Source organism: Corylus avellana, chromosome ca2 (genome assembly GCF_901000735.1).
Source record: "Corylus avellana chromosome ca2, CavTom2PMs-1.0".
NCBI classification, from domain to species: Eukaryota; Viridiplantae; Streptophyta; class Magnoliopsida; order Fagales; family Betulaceae; genus Corylus; species Corylus avellana.
In genome coordinates, this window is record NC_081542.1 from 26,227,118 (window position 1) to 26,242,532 (window position 15,415).

Below are 15,415 nucleotides of genomic sequence, written 5' to 3' on the forward strand. Positions count from 1 at the left end.
AATACAAATTTGTGTTGCTTTTAAAAAATATCTCAACTTTCTCATAATTCTTAATTGAGTAAATTAAAAGAAATTCTTCTAGCTCACATAATTTGAAATAAAACTATGTCCTTAATTGGCTGAGATGCTCAATAATGTGGGTGTCATAGTACTTAACCTTTCAATTTACTATAACTAATGGATGATAAATTTATGAATTTAATAAAATCCGTATTCTAAAATCCGTATTTTTTAGAGATATTTTTCTTTATATATTAGTCAATTAAGTAGGATAATAATAGGGTAAAGTCCACTTAACTCTCTCAAAGTACCACCCAATGACAGTACCCCCCAAACTACCAAAACAATGACAATATACCCCTAATGCTAGCAAAATGATGAAATTATCCCTATATAATTTTTAATAAGACAAAAATTCCCTTAAAATTTAGAAAAAAAAAAAAAAAAATTTAGTATTTTTGTTTGTATTTTGGTAAGGGTAATTTTGTCATTTTAAAAAAATTGGAAGTACATTGTCATTGTTTTGATAATTTGGAGGGTAGATTGTCATTGTGGTAGCAGGTTGAGGGAATTAAGTAGACTTTGCTTGTAATAATAATCTGTGTTGCTTTAATTATCTGCAGTTGAACTCCAAAGACTAAAGGACAACATTTTCGTATTTGGTATTTGCATGTGAGTGCACCACGAAAGGATGCCTGAGTATTTATAGCAAATGCAAATGCATATATCAGCAATGCCTCTTAGGGGAAGGAAGCAAAAGAAAAAGAAAAAGACAGAGAAAAAGAAAAGATAGAATATATATATCACTTTACAACGAAGAGTTACTATAAATGGTGAAGCTTCTCAGAATGGTCAAAAATTTGTTCAAGTGTGTAATTAACATGACTGGACACAGCTTTATCTCATCAGTAATGAATGAAGATACTTTATAGACTTTACAGGCTCTTTCTCTCTCTCTCGCGCATCCATCGCTCGGATTGGCTGCAGCCTGCAGGTTTTCTTATTTGCCAAATATTTCTGTTTTTTTTTTTTTTTTCAAGAGAACAGAACACATTTTGCCCTTTGTGCTGCATTCTTTTTATTTTGTCTCCGATGTTTAAAAATTTTGTTAGAATGAGAGTAACATATGAAGTTAGTGTTTTTACAAAACTAGGGTTTTGTTCTTAGATTTAACGGTTTGAAGGTTTTTTTTTTTTTTTTTTTTTTTTTTCAAACGGTTGATTTTAATAGTATACGATGTTTATAGACCCAGTTAACATGGCAATTGGACGAAATGCAAGGCTTTTGAGCAATTTTCGAAAAATCGAGTCGTTGCTAGTACCCTTTAGTCGATCGGGTGACAAGCTCAATCGACTAAGCTCGAGACAGTATGATCCCGAGAGCCTCAGTCGATGCCAAGTCGACCAAGCTCAATTAATGTCAAAAAGTTAGATTTTTTTACCAAGGTTCTTAATGATTTTCAATAGATTTCACTAAAGGCTTTAGGGTTTTAAATAGAAAATAGAACCTAATCAATAGATATAGTGTAAATGCAGAGGAGGTACAAAATCAAATTACAAGGGATTTAGTTAAGGAGAATAAGCCCAAATTGTAAGTATAAACTTACTGACCATACATTAAAGCATTTTTCATATTGCATGATGCATGTTATGCGAGCATGATTTATTGGTGTTCTTGAACCTTGAGTTTTGAACATATGCTTATGACTTACGAGCATGAAATTATATTTTCATGACGTGATTTACATGTATTTACATGCTCGGTCTCAGGAATATGTGTTCGCTCAATCAAACTTCCAAATTTTTCTCGCCAAAAGTCCTTAGGGCAACTACGCGTCCAATGTTGATCGATCGAGCATAAAATTTCTCTAACTCTTTGTTGTTGACACCGTTTTTCCATTTTGTTTCCATCTTAAAGTGTTTTTAAAGAGTATTTTATGCACTTTATTATTCTCTTTAATAATATTTTATGATTTTATTTTCTCAAGCATTGCACTAATAACCACTAATCTTTGTGATTGGCAAGAATGTAGGGTTTGATTCTCTGTCTTATTTAGAACCCGAGACCAAATCCAAAAAGTCCCCCAACAATGACTAACAATGTTGACTACCTATAAAGTATCTAGACGAGTGCACGCCATAGCATATATAATACTCCTAACTGCACTAGATCAAGGAACATGTGACATAAACTATTGCTCCTCACTTTGCAGCGAAAAAGCTGCTGAAAGTTTGAAAGAGCGACTTGTGAAATACTTACTCACTTGGGATTTTGCATATTTAAACATTCAAAAACTCTTTCTATGAAAAATACAATTTTTCTGCATTCCTATCTACTTGAACCTCCATTTCCAAAATTTTCTTTGCATCGACCAAATCGATCATTTCAAACTCATCACCAACAGAGTCTTCAACTTGTTGACTTTAACATTCTTTTAGCAACAAGCAACATTGAAGCAACATAGAGTAATAAGTAGACAAACAAACCTTTTAACAACAAGCAACATTGAAGCCACATAGAATAATAAGTAGACAAACATCAATTTAAGATTTTGACGAGCTCGATTCCTTCCTTGGCCTTCCTTTTCAAAATCCCCTGATTACCTCTGATAATTTTCTGCCCGTTTTCTCTGACTTGCACTTCCAAATTTATGCTAATCATCTTTGCTCAGTTGGCATCAATCTTCTACTAACTAGAAAAGCCTATGTTTTGGTGGCCGAAAAAGAAACATAGACCAATATGTTGAAAGGATTATATCAGCCCAAAGTTGATAATGTAGCAGAACAAACGTAGTTATTGGGACAACAGTCGAAGCAAGTATAACAATTGGAGCCTTTGACATTTTGCCATTATATACCAAAAAACAAGTTGCACTGAAGGCTACCACCATGCCTACTATAGAAGTGAAGAGTGTGGTGAGTCCAAACACCAACCTTGCAGGTAATGACTTAAGGAAATCATTCTCTGTGTAACGTGACGTGAGAATTGACAAGAACATTAATATCGAAGTTGAGGAGGATAACAGTGCTATTGCATCAGACACGAAAAATACCATAAACCAGTCTTTTTTGAAAAAAATCGGAGTGCCTTTTTCTTGATTGTTGCCACCTGGTACAGTGAATGCTGCAGCGAAAACCACTGTGGCAATTAGTGTCGCCACAAGCATGCAATAGTTCGCTGTGTCCTTCATCCACTTTTCACCATCTTTTCGCAATTCTTTATGTTGCTTTGTGAATATATCCCAAGGTGTTTCATCTTTCAGATTTCTCATATTCACGTATGGAGGTGGCACAATCTTTTCTATCTCCTACAATGATCAAGGTGTAGAATGACAAGTAAAACTGTGAGACACATAATTGTAAGCAGAAGAAAAAGAGACTAAAACAATATTAACACCCACCTTAAACCACAACAACTCCCGTTGCATTTGCAGGGCTGCTCCTGATAAGATATTTAGTCGATCTGGAGGAGGTAATTTTCCAGCTAAGTGCAGCACATTGTCATTGTTTTCATCAACATAGGCTGCAATGATATCCTTGATGGTCCCTATCTCATATATTAGATTGTATACACTCTCTTGCCGATTTAAAACAGCAATGTGAAATAAACTTCGATTTTTTTTGTCTACTTTCCACATAAGGTCAGGGTAAGAGCGTACGAGTATCATTAGAAATTCAGCATTTCCTACTTCTGCAGCATCAAAAAGAAAAGAAGCGTGATTGTCAACCAGGTTTGAGAAGTCTCTGTCTGGTACTATTCGAACCTCTTTCCAAAGGTCTTCAACTAATTGATGAGCGAATGTTTGCATGAAAGCTTTGTTGTAAAACCCCTTGAAACCTGCGATTAAAAAAAAAAAAAAAAAAAAATAGAGATAATTTGTTAAAAAGGAAATATTAATTCTATGTAAAATTATTTTGACAAGGTCCAAAAGGAGAAATGATATTGCCAATTTTATTAGAAGAAGCAATGATTCACCGAAGTCTACATGTCTTACAAGAGGAAGTTATTTGTTGCAGACTCGTAGGATTTATTTTGTTATTGGAATCAATAAACCAGACACTTTAATCTCTTATATCTTTTGAAGCAAATGGTTTTATGGGATATCAGGATATTTACCTGACTGTTATATTTGGCTAGCTAGACAAGCAGATCTGTAGTTGAACAATGAATTTTACATCTTTCCTCAGCATCTCAATTTTTGAGAATGCCATGCTAATTCAGATTTCATTGACAAATTAATATACAAACATTTATGTTGAGTTTTTGAATTGGGTTATATACTGGGATTAACTTATTGATTTTTCCGCCATTTTATATTTTATTGTGAGTAGAATCAAGTTATATTGCAAGGCTCTGTGACAGATTTTACTTTGAGAAGCAATTAATAATTAAACGGTTATATCACAAGAGTCAAATTTAACATATATATATATATATATCAAATGTCAAAGCACATTGAAATAAACGGCTTCAGATATAGGCATTTTGGGGTTAGATGTCCTACTAATTTGATGATCAGCTATTCTCAAATAACAAGAACAAAAAGAGAACAATAAAAGTTCTATCATTTGAAATGAAAAATGAATGCTACCTTTTTCCCAAAAAAATAAAAAATGAAGCTATCTGCTGTAAAACTTGTGTCTATAAAGGAAACATATCAAGTTTTACAGCAGATTGAGACATATAAATAGGAAAATGGTTTTTTCTATTTTGAACTTCTTATAGTTTATGAAGCAGATATCATCTAAATATTTGATGAGATTTTCACTCTGTAGTGATTTGAGTAAAATCGTAATCATTAAAATTTGATTAATGCAATAAAAACAACTACTTGGGAAATGTTATATGCCAATAAAGAAAGTTTCAGTAGAGGGCAAACTAACAGGAATTCAAGCATGTTTCCCATATTGATAGCTCACTCTTGCTGCCAATTGCAAAAGGTTTTTTGGCCAACTCATGCAACGCTGTCTTCCGATTTCCATCCTGGGCAGTTGCTAATGTTCGATCCATTTTCAAAATTTTCAAGGCTAAATCTGTCCATAAAAACAACACATTTGATCATTGTCAAAGGTTGGTTAAAAAAAATCATTTTACGGTCACTATTATTGTAATAGAAGTGATAACTCTACCCAACTTGTCTAACAGCCTAAAACTACTCATTGTTGAAGTAATGCCTCAATGTAGAATGATCAATTTTGCCAAAGTTCTACATATACATTTCACATCCAATTGAAAATAGATTGTCTCAAACTAATTACAACCTATGAGATGTAGGACATACCATACATATCAGTGGAAATAGTAGCAAGAAGGAGCTGAATGCGTTCAATTGCAGTCAACTGATCAAAAGGAGTCACAGATAATAGATACGACACCATGTTTCTACGTCCTAGTGAAGCTGCAATTAGAAGTGGTGTCAGTCCTTGGCTATCACGTATGCATGGCAGTCTATTGTTCATATTCACCATCTCCTCAGCAGTTGTCACGATTCCTGATGCAGCAGCAAAGCAAAGTGCTGTGTTTCCATCTTTGTTTTGCAATGCTAAGTCATCCGCAGACATACATTTCACCAGTTCTTTTACAAAATTCGTGCGTTTTGCTGCCGCAGCAATGTGAAGAGCTGTCATATGCACTTCCGTTATGGGATCTCGAACGATGTCTGGATATTTTTGAAGTAAAGCCTCAGCAGCCAGCCAATCACCTTTTAAGGCAGCTTGATAGAGGGGAACACACAAGTCAAGGTATCGAAATCTTCTTTCCCCTGAAATTTTTTGTAGCAGCATTTGTAATAACTACAATATTTTTGGGACAAATCATGCCATTTAGATTCTAAGAAGTTGGAAGAATTAAGTGTCTTATAGGGAATTTGCAACTGTAAATATCCTCAACAAATGTATTACAAATTAAATATCCTATTTCTTGCTGTAACCTTCTATACAAATGTATTACGAAGTTCCTTGCAAATCGATTGGTATCTTGTCTAGATGCCATTATAAGTCCCAGCCAGTCTGCTTTTGTTCCAACAAGAAGTATTGCTGAAAATATGCTTTTAGCACAAGAGGTAGTTAAGGACTGTCACAAGAATGAGGGTAAAGCTTGCTGCACTTTAAAAGTGGATCTCATGAAGGCTTATGACTCCGTCAGCTGGGATTTTCTTTTGCATTGTCTCAATTGTTTTGGATCCCCAGATATTTTTGTTGGTTGGATTCAAGAGTACTCCACTTCCCCAAAATTTTCTATGGCTTTGAATGGTACCTTAGTAGGCTGTTTTGATGGTAAGAAGGGATCCCTTGTCCCCTTCCCCTTTTTTGCTTGTTGTGTCTATGGAGATTTTGGCTTGGCTTTTGGAAGAAAATGCTTGGAGAGAAGTGGTTTCAACTTCCATTATAGGTGTGCTCAGGTTAATCTCACTCATCTACGTTTTGCAAATGACATTTTGATTTTTTCTGAAGGTTCTGTAAAATTGGTTGTTGCTATAAAGAAGGTGCTGCTGGAATTCGAAAGCTTGTTTGGTCTAAAAGCTAATCCTGAGAAACGCATGATTTTTTTGTGGCGGTATCTCTTGTTGAGACAAAGATCAGATTACTAATTGTCTGCATATTAGGGAGGGTAATTTCCCTCTTCATTATCTTGGAGTGCATTTAATTTCAACTAGATTGAATGCTGCCAATTGTTCTTCCTTGTTGAAGAAAATTACTGGTAGGATTGATTCTTGGTTATCCAAGAATCTTTCCTTTGCAGGTAGACTCCAGTTGATCTCTTCGATGCTTTATATTATCCATGTACTGGACTTATATTTTCATCTTGCCTAAAAGTCATTCAAGCTATTGAGAAAAAGTTCCATAGATCTTTATGGAATGGTAAGGTTGAAGGTGCTACAAAAGAAGTGTATGCACTCCTAAGCAGGAAGGAGGCTTGGGGATAAAAAAATTTGGAGGTTCGGAACCATGCTTCTATGATGAGGCACATTTGGAGTTTGTTTGCTAAATTAGGTTTTATTTGGGTGGCGTCTTGGGTGAAGGAGAATTTATTGAAGGGTAGAAGTTTTTGGCATTTTAAGACTCCTAAAAACTGCACTTGGGGGTGGCGGAAATTACTCAAGTTGAGAGATGCTTCTAATGACTTTATTCATTTTGATGTAGCCCATGTGGGTGACGGGCATAATATTCATCTTTGTTTTGACTGTTGGCACCCTGCTGGTAAGCTTTATGAAAAATATGGGCATCATGTAATTTTTGAAGCAAGAAGCAAACCAGATGCTAGATTTTCTTCTGTCATTAAGGATAGAAACTGCAATTAGTGGCCTGCTCGACCTGATCAGATGGTAGAGATCCAAAGCAATCAGATCTGGTGCAATTTGGTAGCAGTGACAAGCCTAAGTAGAGTACTTTGAAATTTGGAATATTCTCCAGCACTGAGATCTGGAATGAACTTCAGGAAAACAGGGTATTGTGGAGTGTTGAAATTAATTTGGTTTCCTTTAACCCTTTTTTCTAAGCATGCCTTCATTTCTTGGTTAGCCATAAAAAATGCTTTGACTACTGTGCTAAGTTCCTGCAAGGGGGTTTTAATGGTGATGTTCATTGTAGTTTCTGCAGAAGTGGAATAGAGGACCGAGAGCATCTATTTTTGCTTCGTGGATTCAGTAAAAGAGTGTGGAAAGTTATGCTGAAATGTAATTCGACAGATCCTCCCATCAGCTGGGATGATGTTATCTCTTGTGGGGATCTAGCAATGGCAGAAGAAGAGTCTAAAAGCTAACTTGTGCAGATTAGTTTTTGGGGAAACAATTTATAACTTGTAGAAGAACAGGAAGGAGATCAGGCATGGGGATACTCCTAAAATAGAAGAGCAAGTTATGCAAAGAGTCCTTTGGGAAGTGAGAGCCTGAGTTATTGTTAAAGGGAAAATTCTATGGTACAGCAGGCAATGTAGCTTTATGCAGGCAGCAGTTGGGGTATAGATACAAACATACTGGTGTATTAGTTGTTTTGATGATATAAAACTTCATTCATTCATCCAAATTCTTGTTTGTGTTTATGTGCTCGTGTTCTTTCTTGTCCTATAGAAGGTGCTTAACACAACCTTTGAGTCAAGTTAGATCAGAACGGACACCATACAACAAACGCATAAAGAACTATGCATCCTTAAGACATTTGGAAACTTATTTGTATGCAGACAATAAAGAAACAGATAGCACTTACTCTCATTACTCTGGCGCTGAATTTGAGTTTCATTTGCAGAATGCTCAGTAGGGCTTGGCTCCTCTACTATATCTGTCCGAACCAATTCTTCTTGTGGCCCATGCCAGTCAGCCAAATTCCCTAGAAGAGAGCATAAAGAGGGCTGAAGTTTAAGGAAAAGTAGCCATAGAGCCTGAAGACTAGCATCTCCAGCATCAGAAACCTGTCTCTGATGTGTAAACCTATTAGATTCCAAGTTTGATACATATAATCCCTGACCCTGAGCCAAGTTGGAGGAATATGCTGTTGTAGGAAATGATCGAACCGCAGCGAATGCTTGTTGATCGACATCTTGTCCAGAAGGAGCCCTTTGAGGATGACTCATTCGTGGAACTATAATTGTCCCATTTGCCTTTGGTCTTCTTCTATGAAGCATGTTGATCGTACCCTCTTCCATTTTTTCTTCTTTTGTAAGAAATAAGATAAGATATTAGAAAATAAATATTAATACATAATTATTTGTCGGAAAATAAACATGATTTTCCTTTTAGATACATTCAACACAGCTTTTTAGAGATGCATTTAGTATTATTCATGTACATAATTAATGAAGTTCATGTATGAGTGTTAGGGAAAGATGCATGTACCAATTAATTGCTGAAGTGCTAGCTAAAAACACCAAGAACAACCACAACAAGGGCAATTTGCTAAAAACAGCCAACCAACTCAAACAAAGCAAGGCTGATTGACACGTCTTATTGTGTTCTTCGTCAACGACCATAACCTACTAGTCCTCCATTTGACCTGTTAAGGTGATCACCAGTAGAAATCAAATAGGCAATTTAGTACCAAAAATCAACCACCCAACAATGCTTAAACAAACCCCCACAAGCAAGATCTAGTTAAATCTTCTAGTATCAACAATAATGAGTTTACATATGTCTTCCAAACAAAGAAATATGTATGAAAAACAGGCAACTGGAGAAAAAAAAAAACAAAGATCGAGAAATCAATACGAAGCTCTAATTGTCAGAAACAACCTACGGAAACTTCATCAAGATTGAATATAAATGACCCTCTAATCTTTGACCAAAATCCAAAATGGCACTGTGAAAAGCCCAATTTTTTCTCCTTTCTCTGTCAATCGGCGCAGCCCACCAAAATGATCACTCTGTCTTTTCTACTGATTTTTTTTTTCTTCTTCTTCTTACCAGATTATAAGCCCTATGCGTGTTTCATCTTTTGCAACAAAAGGTAAGGCTGTGGCTGTGGCTGTGGCTGTCCCCTTTGTTTTGAAGCTCACATGGGTTGGTCCCTCACATAACGTGTTGATTGTGTGTGGATCATACAGCAAAACAAAACAAAACAAAAAACATCATGTTTTTGTTCCCAAAAAAAAAAAAAAAACAGAAGAGATACAGAGACAACTCGGACAATAAACACTTTTAAATGGGTTTTGTTTGAAACTGTTCAAGAAATCCGAAAATCTGCGGGAAACCATTTTTAGTGCACAGTGTGTTCTTGTGTAAGTTCGAAATCATGATAAGAATATATCAAAGTCATTTTTTAACAGTGTACTTATTGGATGTAACGAAACAATTCAATTTTCGGAGTGTGGGTTAACTTGCAACCAAAATGTAATATATTTTTACAGGCATTTACATAACTGGATGGTCGCTTACCTTTCTACGCCATTCTCTTCTTTGAGCAGCCACCGGCGCCGGGAACCACTGAAAAGTGCTGATTTCAACCAACCGCGCGGAAGGTACAGCAAACCACCACAAATCACCGAAAGCTATCACACACAGACGGATTCCATCCCCCTCCAACAAGAAACCACCAATTGCCACAAGTTTGCCACCCACGTCGAGTAGAGAGTGAAAAGAGAGAGACGGGGAGAATGGAACGAAAACAGAGGGCGGAACGTTCAAATGGTGTGTAAATGGAGAGGAAGCTTCTACGTAAAAAAAAATAATAATAATAAGACCAAGTCTAATGACACATTTACCCTCTATTATAGTTTCTTTCCTTCCCCCTTTGAACCTTTGTATTGCTAAAAAATAAAGAGGGTATAGATAATAATTTAGTTATATATTTTCAAAGCTTAAAAACTTGAAAAAAAAAAAATAATAATAATAAAAATAAATTTAATTAATTAATTAAAATAAATAAAATAAAAAAGAGAAAGAGCAACGGCACGTTGGCAGGGGTGGCCAACGTATTCACCCGGCCACCTTCTAAAGGATAGGTTCACCATAAGAACTAGTCCCAAAAGTTAGTGTGGCTTGCAGGGCTACCCCAGCAGTGGGGGCTTCCTTAGGAGAGTTGAGGCTCAACAGTTGAGCCACCCCACCCTTTTTCTTTCTAAGATTTTAATTTTAAATTTTTTTAATATGATATGATAAAAATGCAAACATAGCAATAACAGACATTAATTATTAGGACGAGAAACAAATAGAATGATTATATTAAAAACTTGTGAAAAAAACTAAGGAGTTAATTTTAAGGCTCTGTTTGTTTCGACGTAAATGTTTTCCATCGAGAAATATTCTCAACATAAAATATTTTCTTGAAAAATAATATATGGTTTTTGGGGCATACACACACACATATATATATATATATATTAAACTTTAAATTATGAAAATGTCCCAACCAAGTTTTATAGGTGTCCTAACCGAGTCCCACAAGGACCCCACTGCGACACACCCAGACCCTGCCTAGATCCTATTGGGACCCCGCCCAAGACCCGACAATGACATTTTCATAATTTAGAGTTTAATATGATTTTCCGTACACACCAAAAACTGAAAAATAAAATAAAATAAAATAAATAATTTTCAACGTCGGGGACCCAACCGGGACCCCACCTAATTTTCCATACATGCTAAATATCAGAAAATGTTTTCTAAGAAATCAATTTCCAAGAAAATGTTTTCCGTCGAAAATATTTTCCAACGTAGGGTTCTGGCAGGGTCCCAATCCATTCCCGGTAGGGCCTCTGCGAGGTCTCGGGCAGGTCTTGGTCAAGTCCAGTCAAGTCCTGGGCCTATCCCAGTCAAGTCTCGGTGGGGTCTCAATCAAGTCTCGGGTGGGTCTTGGGCGAGTCTCAGCGAGGTCTCAATCAAGTCCCGGACAAGTCCTAGGCGAGTCCCGGCAATAGGGGTGGGCGCGGGTCGAGGCTGGGCGGGTATCCGCCTTTTCCCCTATCCACCCCGCACCCTGCGGGTTTGGAAAATCCAACCCGCCGAGCAAAATGAACAATATCTAGGCGTGTTTGGGTATTGCGGGGCGGGGCATATCGGTGCAGGTTGTGGCGAGTTGGGTTCTTCTCCTCCATTTTCGTCTCTTCTGTAGGTTTCTTTTCCTCTTAAACAAACACAACCCTATATCAGAACCCCGAGAAACAAACAAACAAACAAACAAACACAACCCAACATCAAACCTATAAACAATGGAAAAGAAAACCAAAGAATGATTCAGATCTTAATGATAAAAGAGATCTCTTGATTCCCATTAATGAAAGAGGTCTAGAAAGAGAAAAAAAAACTGGGACGTGGTCTGTGGAGGCAGGAGCGGCACAGCAGCCCGTAGTCTAAGGAGGTGGAGTGACAGCGTAGACGAGAGAGAGAAGCAGACGAGAGACGAAGAGAGACAACAAACCAGAGAGAGAAAGAGAGACGAGAGAAACGACAGCAGAAGAATAGAGAGAGAGAGAGAGAGAGAGAGAGAGCGGGGCTGAATAGATTAGGGTTAGGGTTTTTTAGTTTTATACTTATGCGGGGCGGGTGCCTGCAAGGAAAAAATTCCTATACCCACAACCCGCCCCGCACAGATTGGATAAATCCTACTAGAACCCGCAAAAATACACATAAAACCCCGGCGAGCAGGGCGGGTTTGTGAGTTGGGCGGTTTTTGCCCACCCCTACCTGGTGAGGTTCCGGGCAAGTTCGGTTGGGTCCCGGGCGAGGACCCAGTCAACTCCAGGGGGGTCTCAGTTGGATCCCGGACAGGTGCGTTTGAGTCCTGACGAGGTCTCGGGCAGGTCCAATCAAGTCCCGGCAGGATCTTTGCAAGGTTCGTCAATTTGAGAATAAGATGCTCGAACTCGAAAAATGGTTTACGATTTTCAAAAATAAAAACTATTTTCCGAAAATTTAAAAAAAAAAAAAAAAAAATTCGGTTAAAGGGAAAATATTTTTTGTTGACTATTATTTTACGTCGCACCTAACACCCAAAAATACTAAAAACATTTTTTTAAAATTATTTTACAGCGAAACAAACAGAGCATAAGATTTATAAACCTATTAAGTACATAACATTTAGGTTCTTTTGAAGACTACTTTGTTGGACGTGTTTACTTTAGAATTTATTTTATATATTATTTAAAAAAAAAAAAAAAAAAACTTAATAACTTTTTCTCTTTTCTTTTTATTTTGTTTTTTTTGTTTTTATTTTTGGTTTTTATTTTTTTTTTTAATTTTTTTTTTTTTTTCATTTCAAGAGCCACATAGCAAAACTTCCTTAACTTATCCTTATCATAATACCCTTTTTTTTATCCTTCAAAAAAGAAAAGTGCATTGTACCATCCTATTGACTACCTTTGCTTCTTTCTGGACATCTTTTGATTATTGGATGAAACATTGAAAACTTGCTAAACCCACAAACCGAGTGAAGTATATATGGTACACGAGGTAACGGTACCACATATTACTCTTTGTTCTTTGACAACCATTGGCGGAGCCAGCTATGTAATATTAGGGGTGCCGCTAAAATTTTTTTGGCTTCTTAAAAATTTTTTTCACCCAAAAAATTTGGTAATTCACACAATATATGAATCACGTACAAAAAATATTTATAAAAGTTCATAAATATGTGTTGAAAAGTGGTAGGTAAAATTGTAAATTTTTTTTTTTTTTTTTTTTGCGTCGGGTTAACAAAAAAAAAAAAAAAAAAATTTATAAATCCTCGTGGCACCCCCAAGATACCATGTGGATCCACCACTGTTGACAACGACCATATTCAAATTAAAGTCCCCATAACTTTGTTGTTGCATATAAATGTGTGGCAATCTCTTATTGGATAGCTGGTTAGACCAAGACAGATGAGGAGTCGTTGGTCCATCAGTAACTTTAAATGTAATGTGTCGAATAATTATGCCTAACATAAGTTAATATTTTGGTACCCTACTTTTTACTCCTTCACCTTTAAAAATACTTTTTATAACATAATGCAGCGAAAATATATAAGCCTTAAGATTGGAGCAAACTAGGGTTGAAATAGCGGACGATAACTACTTTAACCGTTAACCGTTTAACCTTCTTTTCACCCCTAAGAACAATTATATGGGAAAATTTAAAATTTTTACGTTACATTATACAAACAAGTTCACTAGAGATGCACACATGTTACTTAATTCTTACATCACAATCATCCGAACTAATAATTTTACGTATCACATTCATGAGCGGATCCAGGGAGTCCAAGGGGGCATATGCCCACTCAATCCTTAAAAATTCTCCTTACCATAATAATTTTTTTTTTTCATATGCCCCTCTATTATGCCCCCTCTCAGCAACTCTCGAGGGAAAATAGCCATGAAATCAAAAGATTTAAGAGAAATGCAAAGAAAAAAAGAAAAAAAAGAAAAAACAACTACCCTCCATTTTTAACTGTGTATGGTTTCTGTTATTAACTGAATATAGAGATGTCTCACACACACAAACACAAACGTGTATATATATATATATATATATATATATATGGATTACTCATAGGCCAAGATAACGATATTTCAAAGCATAAGGACATGCCCTCCATTCTTGACTTGACACTATATATATATATATATATAGAGAGAGAGAGAGAGAGAGGAGAAAATAAATAGATAAATAAAATATTGTAATTCATGCCCTCAACTTTGGAATTGCTGTTATACATAAGATTTGTGGACTCGTAGACATTCATTGAACAAATTTGGTGAAACCCGAAATAAGCCCACTGAATGATGGGCTTTTGGCCCAACAAAGGCCCACCTGGGTTAATAATGTGAACAGGCTACATTGACCCAGGAGAATAGATCCATTGGTCTCGGGTAAACTATGCCCACAGGAAATCATAGCTACGTACACCATTTGGAGTGGTCTCTTGCTGGAAAGCATAGAAAGCACACTTGAGCATAACAACATGATTTTATGTCTTCCTTTCTTGTTAAGAAAGTACTGTTGCATGAAATACAATTTACTCACATGATTTGTAAAGAATAGGTTTGCCTCGTAAATGTGCGTTAATGCGCAACGTACTTATTAAGTCGTGGACTTATTTTTCAATTGGCAATTAAACATTTGTTTTACAGAGATCCCGACATTAGAGTTTGGACAAGAAGGCCAGGAGGAGGTAGATGCGACTGTCTAAGTTGTTAGCTAGGACAATTATGTTAACATCTTTTGAGACCTAATGTGATTTTCTCATATTACTTAGATGCTCTAGTTGCTACCTAATTGATGTTATTAGTTGACAAAAGAAAAATTAGCCAAATTTCGGCTGCAACTTTCATATTAAAGGTATACTAGTAGCACTCTTGAGTTATTTTATAGTTAAATAATTTGAAAGCGTTACGAATTAATGCCCCCAAAAGAGTGATATCTGAATTCAAGTTTCATGTTAATCGATCGAAAACTTCAAAACATGAAAAATACTAGGATCGTTTTCCCTCTTATTAATTTCCTATTTTGCAAATTTAAGAAAGAATATCTCTAGTGGTAGGATTTTCAAGGAATCATTGGCTTTTTTTTTTTCTTAAAAGCAATTTGAGGAGCTTTGACCTCTTAATCAAACATAAGTTTGAAAACCACCAGAGGTGGTGGCCGGTTCGATAGTCTCATGAGCATTTCCGTTGGGTTTGAAAAATGCAAGGGCATGTGTTCGACTTTCGAATATGGGAATCCTCATGCTTATTTGTATTATCTCCCTTGAGTCCCATCGCTGCCTTGATGGGACAGGCAGTTAAGCCATAGCTTGGCTAGTCTTGAGAGTGTGCCTACAATTTTTGCTGTCTAGGTTCCTCTTGAATAGTCCTCCGCGGGTTGGTGCTACTATGGCTGTGCCTATATATGTAAAATAGCTACAATTTGCTCCAACCTTTTTCAATTAGAAAAAAAAAAAAATGAAAAAAAAAAAACAAACAAACATAAGTTTGAAAGTGTTATAATATTTTTTTTATTTTTTTATTT

The 15,415-nt window shown here is 36.1% G+C and overlaps 2 protein-coding genes across 3 annotated transcripts in view; both read right to left on the reverse strand.

Moving 5' to 3' along the window:
• Positions 1–2,303: 2,303 nt before the first annotated feature.
• LOC132172110 (ankyrin repeat-containing protein NPR4-like) lies at positions 2,304–10,068 on the reverse strand. 2 transcript variants are annotated; one of them, XM_059583561.1, is made up of 7 exons: positions 9,866–10,068; positions 8,831–8,987; positions 8,205–8,648; positions 5,282–5,761; positions 4,884–5,033; positions 3,401–3,837; positions 2,304–3,307 (listed from the first exon to the last, which is right to left on the reverse strand). In XM_059583561.1, the coding sequence occupies exons 3-7, from the start codon at positions 8,638–8,640 to the stop codon at positions 2,693–2,695; spliced, it is 2,118 nt and encodes a 705-aa protein (XP_059439544.1). In that variant the 5' UTR covers positions 8,641–8,648; positions 8,831–8,987; positions 9,866–10,068; the 3' UTR covers positions 2,304–2,692. The 2 variants fall into 2 exon arrangements, with proteins under 2 accessions (XP_059439544.1, XP_059439543.1); XM_059583560.1 differs by lacking the exon at positions 9,866–10,068 and adding an exon at positions 9,228–9,254.
• A 4,214-nt stretch (positions 10,069–14,282) lies between these two features.
• Positions 14,283–15,415, reverse strand: part of LOC132169454 (uncharacterized) — a 6,493-nt gene continuing 5,360 nt past the window's right edge. Inside the window, exon 6 of the mRNA XM_059580488.1 lies at positions 14,283–14,333. Within this exon, the coding sequence (XP_059436471.1) occupies positions 14,283–14,333 (51 nt within the window). The remainder of the gene's footprint in view (positions 14,334–15,415) is intronic.